We start from the raw sequence: 18,976 nt of genomic DNA, 5'->3' as shown, positions 1-18,976 counted from the left end.
TGGCTTAGCTGCCCTTGGATGATGGCTTCTTTCTCAGGTAAAGCTGAGAAAAGTGGCCACTGGTGGCCCAAAGCTGACCGCATATGACCCACAATGCCAGAAAGAGATAACCTCTTTCTCCAGTATCTTCTGTACATCTGATGTCACAGCAGGTTTTTTTGTAGGTAAGAAAATAATCTTGGACCAATCACTGTGTCCAGAGAGGTATTATTTTATAATTGGTGGAGGCTCTGGGAAGGTCCAAGGCTGAGCTTTTGGGTCTCGTGTCCTCTGGGAGCCCTGGGCAGCAAACGGTTCCCATTAGGACTGAAGTCAGAGCCCCCGTGTGTTTGACAGGTGTGCTGGGCATCGTGCCTCTGGAAGGCCAAGGAGAGGACAAAAGACAGGTGACCTACCTTGGCTGCCATTCAGGTGAGTGGAGACTGGACCCAGGAAGTCTAGAACTCGCTCCTCCCTCCCTGGGTATAGGGATTCATACTCACCTGGTTCCACAGTCCCATGGCTTGCCAGGTTCCTCCTTTTGTCCTCGCTGTACTTTCGTACAGCGAAAGATATATTGGAAAGCTGGGTCCTGGTTGAGAATTGCACTTGGGCAGAGAGAGGGGAAGCTGAGTGCTCCAGATCGTCCAACTGAGAGGGGGGGATGTGCCCTGGCCAGCGCCAGGCTCCAGGCTGATGCTGTGGAGTCCACTGTGGAGGACTCAGCCCTATGGGGTTCTTAGCCCCGCGACCTCTCCTGGAGCCCAGCAGACCACCCTTCACCACCAGGCCTCCTCCCCAGCCAGGCTGCTCAACGCCCTTCAAGGAGGGGGCTGGCTGGGCTTCAGGGCGGGAGACGGGCCCTCACAAAGAGAGCTTTTGTGTGCTGCAGCTGCTTCTGGGGGCTCCCGGCAGCCTGCCTGGCAGCCCGCCCGTTCCAAGGGAACAGTTCGCGCTCCCTGTCCAGCTGCTGTGGCTGCAGGCCAGCCCCTCGGGCTTGCCTTCCTGGCTGCCTGTTGGGTGGCCTTGGGGGAGGGAAAGGGTCTGACCCTTGATCCCCAGTCTGGGTGTGCAGCTCAGTGTAGGGGTCCAGGTGATGAGAACAGAAGCCAATAGAGTAACAGTGGTGAAGACCATTCAAGAGCTCTTTATGTGCTAAGAACGTTGTCTATACTTTTTCTTCTTATTCCTTCTTAAAGCCTTTTACAACTACATTGAGGCATCATTTATATACCATTAATATGACTTGTTTTGAGTGAGGAATTTGATGATTTTGATGGAAGTGACAGAGTTGGGTATCCAAAACCCAATTTTAGAACATTTCCCCAGAGGATCCTCATGCCCCTTTGTGGTTAATCCATTTCCACCTCCGGCACCGAAGCCTCAGACACTGGTTGATCTGCTTTCTGCCTCTGCTGCCAGGGACTGCAAGCTACTGTCCCGGCCACATCTGGCCGGCTGCCTGTCTTGGTAAATAGCATTTTCTGGGACACAGCCACGCCTCTTCATTGACGTTCGGCCTGTGACTTCTTTCTCCCAGCAACCACAGAGTTGAGGAGGTGTGACAGAGACCATAAGGTCCCCAGGCCCTCAAGTATTTACCGTCTTAGCCTTTTCCAGCAAACGTTTGCCAGCTGTAGCCCGGCCTTTTCTGGATGTTTCGCATAAATGGAATGATACCACACGTAGTCTTTCAAATCTGGCTTCTTTCACTTAGCGTAACATTTGAGATTAATTTTTGTTGTAACAGGTGGAAGGAGTCCGCTTTTTTTATCCACTCGTACACCTTTTTTTTTTTAAAGGTTTTATTTGTGTATTTGAGACAGAGATAAAAGGAGAGAGAACACGAGATGGCGGAGGGTCAGAGGGAGAAGCAGACTCCCCACTGAGCGGGGAGCCCGATGTGGGGCTCGATCCCGGGACTCCAGGATCATGACCTGAGCCGAAGGCAGTTGCTTAACCAACTGAGCCACCCAGGCGCCCTCTTACACCTTTTTGGGTTTTTTTTTTATGTTTTTTTTTTTAAGATTTTTATTTATTTATTTATTGAGAGAGAGAGAGAGAGAGAGAGAGAGAATGGTAGAGAGAGAGCAAGGTCAGAGGGAGAAGCAGACTCCCTGCTGAGCAGGGAGCCCGACGCGGGACTTGATCCTGGGACTCCAGGATCATGACCTGAGCCGAAGGCAGTTGCTTAACCAACTGAGCCACCCAGGCGCCCTCTTACACCTTTTTGAAGAAAAATTTTAAATGACCCATATTTTAGCTAAGAAAACTAAGGCTAAAAGAGATTAGGAGCCTACCAACACTGGACTTGGAACCAGGGTCTGTCTGACCCCTGTATTGTTTTTTTTGTTTCTTTTGGTTTTTTTAGATTCATTTATTTATTTGAGAGAGAGAGAATGTGTGTGTGCGCGTGCATTGGGAGAGGGGCAAAGGGAGGGAGAATCCTGAAGTGGACTCCCCACTGAGTGTGGAGTCAGACTCAGGGCTCGATCCTAGGACCCTGACATCACGATCTGAGCCAAAACCAAGAGCGGGCCGCTCGACCAACTGAGCCCCTTGGGCACTCCTGGCCCCTGTATTCTTGATGCATGTTACCCGTGGGGGAGCTGCCCCAGGTTGCTGATGTCTGTCAGGTAGTGAGCCCCATTACTGGGGGGCCTTTGAGGAGAAGCTGGACCAGGCCTCTTTTGATAGGGTGTAGCTCACTGTGGCCTCAACTATTCACAGCCTTGCCAGAATGCTGCTCTGGGGGCACCTCTAGTTCCTCAGAACCTGCCTTCGAGGCGGCAGGCACCAGTGTGCCCTCTGAGGTGCCACTGGTGGGGGAGAGTGTAGTGGGCTGGCCTTTGGCTGTCCCCCTGCCTTCGGGGGTACCTTCTGCCTCCTGGTCAGGGCCAAGTGCCCTTCAGCCCAGCCACCCAGGGGAGCAGAGTGCTGGGAAGCATTTGAAGAGTGTTCCTGCGGTCTGGGCTGTGGGGTGGCTGGGGACCTGCTCCGAACTGGGAAAGGCAGTGTGGTGCTGTCTGAAGATGTAGGTTCTGAAACCGAACTGACCGCCTGACATCAGTCAGCCTTGCCCCTTCTTAGTTGTGTGGCTCTGAGCAAATTACTTAACCTTTCTCTCCTCATGTCCTTGTCCCCCAGTTGGGGATCATGCCATAGTGCCATCCTGAGGGGTTGTTGTGAGGATTTGGTGAGGTAAATGCACATAAAGGACACGGGCCTGCCAGTTCAGCTGGGCACTCAGGTTGGCCACATCACCGCTTCTCATTTCCTCGGGGATGCCAGGTTGGTCATGCTGGCTGCTGCATCTGGCCTGGGCCCTGCCCTGTCAAGTGCGGAGCCCACAGGCAGGGTGGCAGGGGTTCCAGGAGTCCAGACCAGGGCTGTCCCAAGCGGTGCCTGTCTTCATCTGCCCCTTCTCTTTCTCCTTTTTTTTTTTTTTAATATTTTATTTGTTGGAGAGAAAGAGAGAGAGCACAAGCAGGGGGAGCAGCAGAGGGAGAGGGAGAAGCAGGCTTCCCGCAGAGCAGGGAGCCTGATGCAGGGCTCGATCCCAGGACCCTGAGATCATGACCCGAGCCGAAGGCAGCCGCTCAGCCAACTGAGTCACCCAGGTGTCCCTGCCCTTCTCTTTTCTCTTCAGAGTCAGTCTGGCTCTGGCCTGAGAGGAAAACATACCCCCTGTGGAGGCAGGCAGCAGAAATAGTCACTGCGCTCCTTACCCTGGTGATGCAAGCCTGGCCATCATGCTCACAATTCCCTGCCACCCCCCACACTGAGCCCTGGCCTCCTCCCCCCACTGGTGAGGTTCAGGAAATGTGGGTTTCCTCTCAGGTCTGTGGCTCACTCGGTGTGCCCCTGTCTCCCTCTCCTGGCCTTCTGGAGCTGAGCAGCTCAGGTTCTTGGGTTGCAAAGAACTGAGACCAGCTCCAGCTTGCTTTAGCCAAAAAGGGATTTAGAGGAGAGCTTCCAGAGCTGAAGGCCTGGGGAGTTTCCAAAACCAAAGGAGCAGCTGGACACGCAGGCCTTAGGAGGGTCCTGGCATGGGAGCTGACGGCTCCCTCCCAGCTGGCTGCCCTCCACCCAGGCCAGTCCCTGAGGCGCCCTGTCACTAGGCCTTCCAGTTCCGGGTGTAATTCCCTTAAGAGAGAATCTGGCTGCTCAGCCTCCGGGTCAGATACACTCTGGCCACCCCCCCCACCCCCACCCCCCGGTGGGGACTTGAGGGGCAGAGAGCTCCTAGCTTGGGTATGTCACCCAGGCCCCCGCTTCCCTGATGTCTGACCTATTCTAGTCCTTCATATTCTTCAGGGCTCACCGTGTTTCCTCCATGAAGCTGCCCTGAGCCCTGACCTTAGAGTCCCCGTACTCAGCCTACCTCTTGCTACATCTGCAGATGTGTGTGTGTGTGTGTGTGTGTGTGTGTGTGTGTGTGTGTGTCTCTCTCTCTCTCTCTCTCTCTCTCTCGCTGTGGAGGTGCTGAGGGTCTGTCAGGGCTGGGTGGTGTCCAGTTTGTGAATCCCTCGTGGACCCAGAGCAGGGCTGGCACTCACATTCATTCACATGTTTGCAGGCCAGGCCCTGCATTGGGCTCTGGATTTGGGGCACATGCAGGTGCTTGGTGTTTTGAGGAACTTTCTGCCTGTCATCGTGCTGCTAACCTCCTGATGCCAGGGCCTTGGCGCATCCTGGGGGTTGTGTACCACAGGCGGGGATTTCCAGAAGTGCCTTTCCTCGTGGACTTTCAGCCTGCCACCGTGTAGGCAGAGTTGTCCCATCTCTGAAACCCTGGGCTGTGGTTCCCCACCTTGGGGAGATATCCTCTTGGGCTGTAAACAAAGTTCTGGTAAGTTCTCGCCAGGCCTGTGTCAGCCATTGCTTTCCCGCAGACCTGGTCACGGACCTGGACTTCTCTCCCTTTGATGACTTCCTCCTGGCCACGGGCTCAGCTGACAGGACGGTGAGTGGAGCTGCTGGATGAACTGCTCAGTGTCCCTCCCAGTTCCCTCCAGGGCCCTCGGCCCCTGCACAGGCCTCCAGAGCCGGGCTAGCCCGGAGTCTCGGTTCCTCGGCCCACACCAGCTCCCTTGTGCTCCCGTGCCCTTGCTGGGAGCCGTGGACTTCGCTTGCTGTTCTGCTGCTGGGCTGCCTGAGGAGTGCAGGGCTGGGGTGGTGGGGGACACTGGAGGAGATGGAGCAGAGCCCCTGCCCCATGTCTCCCAGCTCCCCCCACACCCCTGCCTCTAATGACACCCCGTGATCCTGGGCTGGATTGCCCTGTCTTTCCTCACATGGGATACACAGCCCCCATGCCCAAGCACAGTCCCAGGGTTGGGGGCGGCCCTGGGCTCACAGACTTGCTCTTTCCCGTAGGTGAAGCTGTGGCGCCTGCCCGCCCCTGGCCAGGTGCTGCCCTCGATGCCCGGGCTGGTGCTGGGTCCAGAGCCTGTCCAGGTAGAGGTGCTGCAGTTCCATCCCGCTGCGGATGGCGTCCTGGCGAGCGCAGCGGGCACGGCCGTGAAAGTCTGGGATGTAGCCAAGCAGCAGGCCCTCACAGGTACCCCTGCCCAGCAGCCCCTGTCTGGGCAGCACTCCATCGCTCTAGGTGTTCGGTACTGTGAATTTTAGAGTATGTGTGTCCGTGGGAGGAAAGGTTGTGAGATTCTAGCCGACATATCACAAATGCTCCATCCCACTTCGTATAGGCATCTGTTTTCATCTCGTGAACTTGTTTTTCCTCTGTATGCCTAAGTACCTTCCTTCTACTGGTATTGCTCGAGTGGTGTGTCACTTTGGTTTTGAAAACAAACTTCTGGCTGCTTTTCTGCCTGACAGGGATTCTGCCGCCTTGAAGCCCCTTCCCCCAGGCTTCTGCTCTTGCTTTCACGGCTGAGCCTATCTTCATGCCTTCCAAGTCTGGTGGCTGCTCTAAGCCACCCCCACAGCCGGGGGGCCTTACAAACAATGGAAATTCATTGCTCATGGTTCTGGAGCCTGGACATTCAAGGTCAGGGTGCCGGCCGACTTGGTGTGGTGAGAACCTGCTTCCTGGGTCACCGATGGCCGTCCTGCTGTGTATCCTCACAGCGGAAGGGACAAAGGGGTGCTCAGGGCCTCTTACCAGGTCACTGATCCGGTTCAGGAGGCTCCACCCTCATGACCCAGTTACCTCTCAGAGGCCCTGCCTCCAGATACCGTCACAGCGGGAGTCAGGCTTCAACATGTGGGGAGACACAATCAGACAAGCATAGATGATGACAGCTTTGGGTCAGATTCCTCAGTGAATGGTTATGACCCTGTGACCCATGCAGATGCCTTGTATTCTCTGGTGATGCCACAACGTCATTTCTGCCGAGGGCCTTACATGCTCATCCCCTTTTTAGGGCAAAGACGCAGGCTCTGAGAGTTAAAGGATGGCCTTGCCTTCTAGGGCTGTGTGGAGTGTCCAGGGTAGGCCAGGCTCACCGAGGTGAGGTCCCCACCTCGGGCTGGGACAGAGAGACGACCCGAGGGCTGTCGGTAGTGTGAACTGCCCAGCTCCTGGTACCATCCAGGAGACCGGCCTGACCTTTGAAGCAGAGGGGTCCAGGTAGTCTGTCATCAGGGGGTCACTCAGCTGTAACTGCTGTGTCTCAAGCCCTCGCAGGCCTGGTGTTGTGCTGAGGGCTTCCTGCCGACTCGGCACAGTGGTGCCACCGGGCAGCGCTGCCATTCCCATGTCACAGATGAGGTTAAACAACGGGCCCAAGGCTAAGGAGCAGGTGGGCAGCAGGGCTGGGGTTAATCCCAGGGCAGGAAGCCTGGGCAAAGTGGTTGTCTGCTGCTGCAGAACAGATAATCACAGAATGTAGAGGCTTAAAATACTTATGAACATTTATTTATTTTTTTTAAAGATTTATTTTATTTTATTTATTTGAGAGAGAGAGAATGAGAGATAGAGAGCACGAGAGGGAAGAGGGTCAGAGGGAGAAGCAGACTCCCTGCTGAGCAGGGAGCCCGATGCGGGACTCGATCCTGGGACTCCAGGATCATGACCTGAGCCGAAGGCAGTCGCCTAACCAACTGAGCCACCCAGGTGCCCCTTATGAACATTTATTATCTCACAGTTTCTGAGGGTCAGAGATTTGGGAGCTGTTCAGCTGGGTGGTTCATGCTCAGGTCTCTTAAGAGGTTGCAGTGGAGATGTTGGCTTCCTCATCAGAAGACTTGATTGGGGCAGGAGGCTCGGCTTCTCAGAGGGTTCACGGATACATTGCTGGCTGTGAGCAGGACACCTCAGTCCCCGCCATGGGTCCTCTCCCTGGGCTGCGTAAGCACCCCCGCAGCATGGTGGCTGGCTGCCTCTGGTGGACCATCCATGGGGGACAGAGCAGGGAGGAAGCGGCAGTGCCTTGAGTGGCCCAGCTTTGGAAGTCTCCACTTACACCAGACTCTCTTCGTTAGAAGTGAGTTACTAAGTCTTGCTCACATTCAAGACAAAGGGAATTAGGCTTCACGTTTTGAAGGGAGGGTGCGTTAGATCACTAGGGCTGCTGTAATGAAGGACCACAACCTGGATGACTTCAAATAACAGAAACTTCCTGTCTCATAGTCTGGAGAACAGAGGCCTGAAACCCAGGGGTCGGGGCAGGGCTGGTGCCTTCCAAGGGCAACGAGGGCGAGTCTGTCCCAGGCCCCACTGGCGCCCCTCGGCTTGTCCGTGGTGTCTTCTCCAAGTCTTCGCATCGTCTTCCCTCTGTGCACCTCTGACTCTGTGTCCACATTTCCCTTTTCACGAGGACCAGTCCTACTGGACTAGGACCTACCCTAACGATATCAGCTTAAGTTATCTTCCACAAAGACCCTGTTTCCAGGGCGCCTGGGTGGCTCTGTCGGTTAAGCGACTGCCTTCGGCTCGGGTCATGATCCTGGAGTCCCGGGATCGAGTCCCACATCGGGATCCCTGCTCAGCAGGGAGTCTGCTTCTCCTTCAGACCCTCTTCCCTCTCATGCTCTCTATCTCTCATTCTCTCTCTCGCAAATAAATAAATAAAATCTTTTAAAAAAAAAAAAGACCCTGTTTCCAAAGAAAAGTACAACATAGGTGCTGATGGTTAGGACGTCAGCATTTTTTTTAAGTTTGTTTATTTTATCTTTTTTAAGATTTTATTTATTTATTTGACAGAGAGACACAACGAGAGAGGGAACACAAGCAGGGGGAGTGGGGGAGGGAGAAGCAGGCTTCCCGTGGAGCAGGGAGCCCAATGTGGGGCTCGATCCCAGGACCCTGGGATCATGACCTGAGCTGAAGGCAGACGCTTAACGTCTGAGTCACCCAGGCGCCCCTATTTGTTTATTTTTAAGTAATTTCTCTACCCAATGTGGGGCTCGAACTCCCTACCCTGAGACCAAGAAGTCACATGCTCTTCCGACATTGCCAGCCAGGCGTCCTAGCATCTTTTTGTGGGGAGACAATTCAACCTATAATAGGACGAGCATCACATAATTTGTGGACATACTTGAAAACTGTCACACTGGGGGAGGAGCAGGGATGGCCCAAGCAGAGGCCCAGGGTGGGAATGTGTGTGGCTTGGCCATGGGCTGGTGTGACTCAGTTGGGGTGTGTTGGTGAGTGACTGGAAATAAGCCTGGGTAGGACGTGAAAGCCAGGCTGAGCAAGGATCAGGGAGGCTCAGAAGGTTTTTGAGTAGAAGCGTGGCCTGATGCAGGCAGGGCTGAAGGAAGAAGTCCAGGCGCAGTGCAGCGGGTTTGGAAGGAGGCGCTGCCCTTTCTCCTCCTGCTGGAGAGAAACCCTTGCAAGCTGCTGCCTCTGCCCTGGGCGTGACCCCAAGCTAGGCCCTCTTGTGCCCACTTCACTGGTGCCCCCATTGCCCAGCACAGGGTGGGGAGACCCTGGGCCCCTTCCTGACCTTAGCTGCTTCTCTACAGAGCTGGTGGCCCATGGGGACCTGGTGCAGGGTGCTGTCTGGAGCCGGGATGGAGCCCTGGTGGGAACAATGTGCAAGGTAAGCAGCTGGACCGTGAGTCTTGGGGAAGTGCCTGTGGTGGGGACTGAGGCGTGCCCGGCTCTGTGCGGGGATATCATGTTGAGGAGCGCATGTCCTGGGCTGTACCTGGCGGGCTTGGTGAGATTTATGGGGCAGAAAAGCACTCAGGTCAGGGGCATTTGTGAATCCCTTCACCTCAGCTGCCTTTACATTTTCTGCTTCACACCTGCATTTGGAAACCCCCACACCCCTTCAGTTTCCAGGGTCTGGGTTCCCTCTCAGATAGGGGCTCAAGCTAAGCCCCATGTTAGCCTCCCCCCCACGGCGCTGTTTTGTGTATTGGACTCCCCTCCATCCTCAGCCAGCCTCACCTGGCTGCTGTGTGCTTTGTCCACACTACTATCCTTTCCAGAGTGTCGTGTGGAGCAGCATCCATACACAGGGCTTTGTGCTGGCCCTCACACCCAGTCAGCAGGCCTCAGGGTCCTCACTGATGCCAGGCCCTATGCCCACCTGGTCCCCTGCTGGCGAGAGTAGCCAACATGGGCCAAGGCATCTTACAGATGAGAAGATCAGTGTGAGCCGTGACACAGGCTCTGAGAGAGGGACATGAGGAGCTCTGAGCTGGTTGAGAGGCCAGGAGGCTTGGCCTCAGGCAGGGGCCCCAAAGGGAGAGTTACTGGGGTTGGGTGGGGAGAGCTGGGCAGTGTAGCGACAGGTGCAGGCCTAGAAGGGGCTGGGTGCAGAGAGCAGTGGGCAAGGCTGGAGTGGTGTGCCCAGGGTTACGCTTGTTACCGTAGAAGCAGCAGGAGACCCTGGAGCGTTTAAAGCCAGAGGGGGCCGTGGCATGAGGTGAGCAGATTTGAATTTTGAAAGCTCTCCAGTTGCAGTGTGGACAGAACATTGCAGGGATGGGCAGTATCTAAAAGGGAGGGCAGGACGCCTCCTGGGGTAGTAGAGTGGGCCTGAAGGAAGGGTCAGAACCTGTGCGGGAGACGGAAGGAGCCACCCTGTGGCAGGAAGGAAGCCAAGACAGGGCTGGCGGTCTATGCCCTGAGGGCCAGGGCGACAGGGTCCCCGAGGGAAGTGGCTGGGGACACCAGGAAGAGTCAGCTGAGAGGTGAATAGTGCTTATCTGTTGGATTGGGGAAATGGGTGAGCTTCGGGACTTCTGGGGACCTGCTGCGTCCTAGAGCCACACACGCAGTATGGAAGGACATGGGAGTCTGTGAGGGCTCTTCTGGGGGCTCACTGCAGGGGCGGGGTGTCAGGGGTTTCTCTGAGGGAGAAAATATGGGGTCTGCATACTTGGGGGATCCTGTTTCCAAATTTCTCTGCCTTCTTAGAAGCCCCATTTCCCAGGGTTGTTTTTTTTTTTTTTAAGATTTTATTTATTTATGAGAGAGAGCATGAGGGGGGAGAGTCAGAGGGAGAATTGAGCCTGATGTGGGACTCGATCCCGGGACTCCAGGATCATGACCTGAGCCGAAGGCAGTCGCTTAACCAACTGAGCCACCCAGGCGCCCTCCCAGGGTTTTTTTTAAGATTATTTATTTTTATTTTATTTTATTTTTTAAGATTTTATTTATTTGAGAGAGAGAGAGAGTGAGAGATAGAGAGCACGAGAGGGAAGAGGGTCAGAGGGAGAAGCAGACTCCCTGCTGAGCAGGGAGCCCAATGTGGGACTCGATCCCGGGACTCCAGGATCATGACCTGAGCCGAAGGCAGTTGCTTAACCAACTGAGCCACCCAGGCGCCCCCTAAGATTTATTTATTTTAGAGAGCGAGTGTGCATGAGCAGGGGGAGGGGCAGAGGGAGAGGGAGAATGTCAAGCAGGCTCCCCACTGAACTTGGACCCCTATACAGGGCTCGATCTCAGGACCCTGAGATCATGCCCTGAGCTGAAATCAAGAGTCGGACGCTCAACCGACTGAGCCACCCAGGTGCCCCCTGACCCAGTTTTCTAAATCAGCTTTTTCCCCATTTGGTTCATCAGACAGTAGGTTCTAGACATTGGCCTGAGCTCCAGGGTCCATGGGGCTGCCAGCCCCCAAGGAGCCCCTGCTGGAAGGCGGGGTGGTCACACAGCATGGTGTGGTTTGCTTGCTCAGGCTCCACGTGGACGAGCACAGCTTCCCAGGGACAGTGAGGTTGGGCCTGCCCTCACTGAGGAGGAGGGGACAGACATTCCAGGCAGCTGGACAGGGTTCTGGGCTATGACCTCTCCCTCCAATGAGAAGCCCTCTCTGCCCTGCATTTCCATGCCCTTCGCTTGTGTGTGAGAGGTGCACCGAAGGAGACCTGGAGGGAGGGACAAAGATGCTCTCGGGAAATTCTTACTTTATGGTGACCAAAGTACAGTCGTTTATGCTGGGGACCAAAGTACAGTCGTTTGTGCTTGTTTTACTAATTTGGGTGAGCAGGGGAAAACTTAAAGAAAAAACATCACCTGCGATCCTCCCACCCAGGGACAACACCAGTCACCATTTTGACATCTTTCTGTCTCAGCTTTAACAAGGCATCTCTTTATGTGTGGAGATCATGCTCTCCAGGTTACTCTACCCTGCATTCTGTTCTGCATAATAAATATGTTCTCCAGTTCATCAGTAACTAAACGACCATCATACAAAATATCGTATTGGTTTACCAATTTACTGTTTTTATAAGTTGTAACATCTGAATATATTTGTATATAGATTTTGTTTCTTGGGGCACCTGAGTGGCTCAGTCGGTTAAGCATCTGCCTTCAGCTCAGGTCATGATCTCAGGGTTCTGGGATCGATCTCCTCATTGGGCTCCCTGCTCAGCGGAAGCCTGCTTCTCCCTCTCTCTCTGCCGCTCCCCCGCTCTTTCTCTCTCTGTCAAATAAATAAATAAAATCTTTTTAAAAAATATTTATTTGAGAGCTAGAGAGAGGGGGAGAGAGAGAAAGCAAGCACGAGCAGTGGGGAGGGAGAGAGGAAGAAGCAGATGCCCTGCTGAGCAGGGAGCCCAATGTGGGGCTCGATCCCAGGACCCTGAGATCATGACCTGAGCCGAAGGCAGACGCTTAACCTAAGACTGAGCCACCCAGGTGCCCCAAATAAATAAAATCTTTTAAAAAAAAATTATTTTTGTGTTTTGTTTTGTTTTGCCTTTTGTTTTTTGGTTTTTGTTTTCAACGTGACTTAGCTTAGAGCACGGACTGGTAAACTTCCGTGCAGGACCAAACAGTAAGTACTTTGGGTTTTGCCGGCCACGCTGTATCTGTCAGCACCACCACCTTGTAACAAGGAAGCAGCCACAGACAAAATGTCAGTGGGTGGGTGTGTGCACGTTGCAGTAAAACTGTATTTGCTGAATCAGGCCTGGGGTTGGATTTGGCTGATTTGGCCGGTGGGCATTAGCTTGCCCACCCCTGATCTAGATTTTTACCAGGGATATTGCTAGCTTCTAGGCTATGAAGATTGGTAAGGTGGTTGATAGATTTTAGCCAGCTGTCTTCCAGTGGAGTAAAGCCAGCTCTCATGGAGGCTGTGCTTTGCAGGCTGGACTTTGGGAGGAGACTTGTGTGTCTGTAGGTGAGCAGACCGGCCCTCTGAGCCTGCGCTCCTCACTTGAAAAATGGGGGCAGCAGGAGTACTGGTTCTGCAGGTGAAAGCCTGGCCACTGGGGCTGCCTCCCTTCTCTGGCCTGACAGCCCCAGTAGGACCTGAAGGGATCAGATCTGCAGCCACATGATAGCTGGGCAGCTGTGATGGGGGGTGGCAGGAAGGCGCTGTGGTTTCCCCAGTGGCAGAGCCACCCTGGGCCGAGGAGGGCAGCATCCTCACAGGAGGGGTAGGTGTGGTCTCCTCCTGTATGAATGTTTTGAGCAGGGACTGGCTGTAGCGGCCCTTGCACAGACCAGCCTGCCTGGACCGTGGCCCTGGAGAGGGAGGAAGGAAGCCAGCTGCGGGGCTCAGGGCAAGCGGGGGCCACCTCTGTTAGAGCTCTGGCTGCCAGGCCAGACTGCTGCCTGTGAGGGGGGTCCCACCAGTTGTGTACCTCTGGCCTGCGGGTATGACCTGGAAGGCCCTTCACCTAATAGCTGCGGCCCCCAAGGTCAGTGTAGGCTGTGGCCAGGAGAGGTGGCTCCTCTGGGTCTTACATCCTCTGTCCTGGGCCCCCCACCCTAGCCCCAGGCAGGATGTCTGAGGGTCAGGTGTCTAGAGGCTTGACATGGATCACTGCCCGTGGAGCAGTCAGAGAGGCACCTTCCTTCCACAGAGCTCACAGCTCAGCATGGTTGATTCTGTTTTTGCCGAGGCTACAAAGCGATGGATTAAGATGTCTTCCAGGGTTTCTGCAGCCTGGTGAGGAGTTGCAAGCAGCTGCAGGCAAAGGGAGGTGGGGTGGGCTGAGGGCACGAACAAAGCCAAGCGAGAGCAGCGGGCGTGGTGTGGGGGGGCACAGCACGGGGGGTGGCACTGTGGGGGTGAGACAGGAGGGGACGTGGGGAGACTGTGAGGAGTGTTGCAGCCTCCAGGAGAGGGGGCGGTGCGGGTTCCAAGCCTTGGTGACCAGCAGGAGGACCTAGAGCATAGGGAAGAGGTGTCAGGTTTGGGGATTTCATGCACAGGGTTTACTGCGGAAGTGTGCAGGAGCTGTCCAGCCCCTCCTCCCCAGGGATCTGAGCCCCATTTACCACCTAGTTTGGATGGTGGGGTGGGGGCTGAAGAGCAACCCAGTTGCAGAGTGCCCCATTGTGTCCTGCCCCCTCCTGTTGGTATGATGACTCAGCTTCTGGCCTGCCGGTGTCCCCTGAGGAAGGGTGAGTGTGATGAGGCCACAGCTCAAGCCAGTGGAACTCCCTGTCCCCTCTAGACCCAGAGAACCTAAAGTTGTGGGGAGGAAAAATGCAGATTTCCTGAGTGGGTCGCTGGAGTAGAGCCCTCCCCCCTGCCCTGCTATTCCTGGACCTAGGTGCTCCACCTGTGGGGACACAGCACCTTACAATGCTGTTGTCTGGATGCAGTGTCCTGGAAGGCACACTGTCCCAGCAGCGTGTGACCTCCACTCCCATGACCCGTCAGCACCGTCTCTGGGGACACCACAGTCCTGTGTTCGCCGCCACCCTCTTCTATAAAGGGGGGATCCTCAGGATCCTGGGTGGGTGTGTCATATGCCAAAATCTTTGGGGAATGTGCAGAAGGGGAGGCCACCCCCGTGACTGAAGGTCAGGAGGAGGTGCCGGTGGGTTTGTCCTGAGCATGTTGAGGGAGCCAGTGAGTGGGCCTGCCCTCAGCAGGAAGGAGCCTGAGCTCTGCTTAGCCTGTGGTGGCAGGCTGGGCTCTTGGTTTACACACAGGGCTGCCTGAGTCGGGTGGGGTGTGGGAAACACTCTGCTTCCTCCCAGAGCCTCCCGCTGTCCACACTATCTCCCACCTGGCTGGCTGGTTCTACCTCTCAGGACCCCTGATTCCCTCCCCTTCCTGCTCTCCTCCCTGCGCCTCCAACTAAGGCAGCCGTTAGGGGGCGCGCCGGCCTCACGGATGGCCGGGCCAGCGGCGCTCCGGCTCGGCGGGGTCTGGTTGTGCCTTGTGAGCCCGGCAGGTCCGTGCATCTCCAAAGCCCAGTGCTACCCCCTCTGCCACAGCCCGGCCTTCGGTGCCCAGTATGACCTCTGGTATGGATCCAACGTCGAACTCTGGCATTTACTGGCCTGGCTGCCTTTGGGGAGTACCCGGAGTGGCAAGAGTTGGGACTTTGACCCTTGAGAGGTGCTGCCATCCGTCGTCCTCTTCCTTCCTAGGGCTCGGGGGTTTGCCTGGGTCACAGAGCCCATAAGTGGTGGAACTGGCTCTGTCGCTTAGCTGGGAGTGGCCCTTGCTGTCAGGAGGCATCCTCTCTCTTTTTTTTTTCAATATTTTATTTCCAAGTACTCTCTACACCTAACGTGGGGCTTGAACTCACGACCTTGAGATCAAGAGTCGCACATTCCACGGACTGAACCAGCCAGGCGCCCCAAGGAGGCATTCTCTCTTGCCCATCATCTCTCAAGATCCCCTATCTCTCACTGTCTCGCTGTCTCTCCCTCTTCTCTACCTTTTGCTGCCCTGTCTCTGTCCTCCATCTCTAGTTGTCCTCTCCGTCTGTCTCCGTCTCTCTCCATGTTTCACTGTTCTTTCTGCCTGTTTCGGTCCTGTGTGTCTCTCTCTCCTCTTCTGTCTGTCTCGAAACCGCATCCTCCTGAGCCCAGAGCTGCGGAGTGGTGTGAATTGATGCTGCTGCACAGCTAGCTAGTTCCTGAACTGTGCCTGCTTCCCATCAACACAGCAAGTGCTCGGTAAACGGCAGCTGGAAAGACTTTGCCAGGAGTGACCCAAGAGCCCTGGGACCCCGCCAGGTGCGTCAGGAAGACCTGGGACTGGCCTGCCACGGGAGGCCGGGCTTTCAAGGCCCCTGGGCTGGCCCCCGCTCTTGTCCAGTTGTGCACTCACCCACCAGCCCCTCCATTCCCACCATCTCCTCTCCTTGCATGGCCTTGTCTTCCCCTTCATGTCATGTGTCGGCAAGTTCCTGTTTCCACATCTTCCTTCATGCATTTCCACTTCCTGTGAATACCTTTCCCTTCCCAATGCAAGCTCTGCTTGTCCTTGGAGATTCATCTCAGGTCTGAGTTTCTCCCCGAAGTTCCCTGTGACTGCCTGTGGGTTGCAGAGTCCAGTACTCGGCAGGGACTGTTTGCTAGCCTTGCATCCCACGCACCTGGGCAGGAACCAGGCAGAAACTGAGCAGATAGTACCAAGAGTTCCTATATCCCTCCTACCCCCATCTGGTCTCATGTTGGTTGGTGTGATGCATTTGTTATAGTTAAACCAATATTGCTACATTGACTAAAGGCCAGAATTTACATTAGGGTTCACCTTTGCTGTTGCATTGTCGGGGTTTTGACAAATACACATCAGGGGTTTTGACAAATACACGACATCATACACCCACATTACAGCATTGTGCAGAATAGCTTCTCCACCCTAAAAGTGCCCTGGGCTTCACCCCTTTGTCCCTCCCTCCCTCTCTTTTTTGCTGTCTCTATGAGATTTGCCTTTTCCCTAGTGTCATATGGTTGGAATCATACAACATGTAGCCTTTCCAGATTGGCGTCTTTCACTTAGTAATGTGCATTTATGGGCCTTCCATGTCTTTTTGTGGATTGACAGCTATTTCTTTATAGTGGTAAAAATCACATCATAAAATTTACCATCTTAACCATTTTTAAGTCGACAGTGAAGTGAAGGTTACTTACATTGTTGTGAAACGGATCTCCTGAACTGAAACTCCATACCCGTTAAACAACAGCTTCCCTTTGCCCCCCGCCCCCGCCCTTGGTAAGCACCATTCTACCCTCCATATCTGTGATTTTTGACCAGCTTAGATACCTCAGGTAGGTGGAATCATGTACTATTCGTCCTTTTGTGACTGGTTTATTTCATTTACCATAATGTCCTCCAGGTTCCTCTGTGTTGTAGCATGTGACAGGATTCCTTTTTTCATGCCGAATAATACTCCATCATGCGTGTATACCACACTGTGTTGACCCACTCCTCTGTCCGTGGACACTTGGGTGACCCCCACCTCTTGGCCATTATGCAGAACACTGTGAGTGCTGGGAATAATAATGTGCTCTGTGTGACCTCTTCTCTCTTCTTTTGGGGATGTACTCAGTAGGGGAATTGCTGGATCATAAGGTAATTCTATTTTTACTTTTTTGAGGAACTGACACACTGTTTTCCACAGCGGTTGCTCCATTTTACTTGCCCACCAACAGCTCACAAGGGCTCCAACTTCTCTACATCCTTGCCAACGCGTATTGTTTCCTGAGTTGTTTTTTTTGTTTTGTTTTGTTTTGTTTGTTAAAGATTTTATTTATTTATTTGACAGAGACACAGCGAGAGAGGGAACACAAGCAGGGGGAGTGGGAGAGGGAGAAGCAGGCCTCCTGCCGAGCAGGGAGCCCAACGTGGGGCTCGATCCCAGGACCCTGGGATCATGACCTGAGCCGAAGGCAGACACTTAACCAACTGAGCCACCCAGGCGCCCCAAGAGTATTTTTGGCTTTGTAAGAAGCTGCCAGGCTGTCTTCTAAAGTTACTGTTCCATTTGCATTCCCATTGGCAAATAAGAATTTCTGTTGCTCTATAATCTTGCCAGCATTCAGTGTTAACATTTTTTAAAATTTTAGCCATTCTAATAGGTGTGCAGTGGTAATTCACTGATGTTTTAGTTTATAAGTCCCTAATGAGATGTGATATTAAACATCTTTCACATACTCACTTTTCATCTTGTGTATCTTTTTTGGTGGGGTGTTCATTCAGGTCTTTTGCCCACTTTTTAAATTGGGTTGTTTTCTTATTTTTGAGTTTTAGGTGTTCTTTGTATATTTGGGATACAAGTCTTTTCTCATATACATGCTGTGCAAATATTTTCTCCTGGTCTCTGGCTTGTCCTTTCATTTTCTTAACAGTGTCTCTGTAGACCAGAAGTTTATGGTTTTAATGAAATCCAGTTTTATCTTTCATAGGTCGTACTTTCGATGTATCTAAAAAGTCATTACTAGGGGCGCCTGCGTGGCTCAGTTGGTTAAGCGTCCAACTCTTGATTTTGGTTCAGGTCATGACCTCAGGGTTGTAAGATTGAGCCCCATGTCAGGTTCCATGCTCAGTGCGGAGTCTGCTTGAGATTCTTTCCACTTCACTCTCCATCCCCTTCTGTTCCTCCCCCAGCTTGCGCACACTCTCTCTTTCTCTCTCTCAAAGAAATAATATTTTTTTAAAAAGGAGAGAAAGTGAATTAAAAATAGATAAATAAAGTTATTGCCAAATCCAGGGTCACTGAGATTTCCTCCTGTATTATCTCCTAGAGCTTTTGTAGGTTTGTATTTTTCATTTAGGTCTGTGATCCCTTTCGAGTTGATTTTTGTAAAAGATGGAAAGTCTATGTGTAGATTGATCTTTTTGCTTGTGGATGTACAATTGTTCCAGTATCATTTGTTGAAAAGACTGTCTTTTCCCGGGCACCTGGGTGGCTCAGTTGGTTGGGTGACTGCCTTCGGCTCAGGTCATGATCCTGGAGTCCCGGGATCGGGTCCCGCATCAGGCTCCCTGCTCGGCGGGGAGTCTGCTTCTCCCTCTAACCCTCCCACCTCTCTTGTGCTCTCTCTCTCTCTCATTCTCACTCTCTCAAAATAAATAAATAAATCTTAAAAAAAAAAAAGACTGTCTTTTCCCAATTGTATTGCCTTCACTCTTTGTCAAAAATCAGTTGACTGTATTTATGGGGTTTTGTTTCTGGGCTGTCTGTTATCTTTCTTCGATCTATTTGTCCTTAGACCCATACCACACTGTATTGGTTAACAGAGCTTTAGAATAAAGTCGGGCAGTATCTGTCCTTTGACTTAGTCTTCTCCTTCAGTATTGCATTGACCGTTTTGAATCTTTAGCCTGTTCATATAAACTTTAAAATCAGTTTGTCAATAACCACAAAATAACTTGCTGGAATTTTCATTGGGATTTCATTGAATCTGTAGATCAACTTGGGAAGAACTGACGTCTTGCTGGTATTGAGTATTCCTATCCATGAACATGGAATATTTCTCCGCTTATTTGATTTTTTTATTCTTTTCATCAGAGGTTTGTGGTATCCTTCCCATAGATCTTGTACGTTTTTTCTTAGATTTATAGCCAAGTGTTTCAGATTTTTTGGTGCTGATGGAAATGGTATTGTGCTTTTCATTTCAAATTCCAATTGTTCATTTCTGGTTCGTTGTTTTTCAAAATATGAAAATATGAATCCATGCTCATTGAAACAAGGTAGAACTGTGTTAAGATGAAAACAGGAAAAGCTAATCACCCCCCACTTTCCCCCTCCCCAGTACCCAGCACTAATGCACAACCCATGCTATTCAAGACCTTTCTTCTTGCTCAGCAAACTTGCAAAAGCTACAGGAATGTGGTCAAATAGAGATCTTTGTTTATTTTTGCTG

General features: G+C 52.9%; 1 protein-coding gene across 1 annotated transcript in view; it reads left to right on the top strand.

Annotated features, from left to right (window-relative positions):
• Positions 1–18,976, top strand: part of CORO7 (coronin 7) — a 57,257-nt gene that overhangs the window by 3,259 nt on the left and 35,022 nt on the right. Inside the window, exons 3-6 of the mRNA XM_027610058.2 lie at positions 337–411; positions 4,875–4,945; positions 5,359–5,542; positions 8,914–8,990. Coding sequence (XP_027465859.1) covers positions 337–411; positions 4,875–4,945; positions 5,359–5,542; positions 8,914–8,990 — 407 coding nt within the window. The remainder of the gene's footprint in view (positions 1–336; positions 412–4,874; positions 4,946–5,358; positions 5,543–8,913; positions 8,991–18,976) is intronic.

This window comes from Zalophus californianus, chromosome 10 (assembly GCF_009762305.2).
Source record: "Zalophus californianus isolate mZalCal1 chromosome 10, mZalCal1.pri.v2, whole genome shotgun sequence".
Classification (NCBI taxonomy): domain Eukaryota; kingdom Metazoa; phylum Chordata; class Mammalia; order Carnivora; family Otariidae; genus Zalophus; species Zalophus californianus.
The sequence above is the reverse complement of the archived record's forward strand: the minus strand, read 5'-3'. Positions and strand labels throughout refer to the sequence as shown.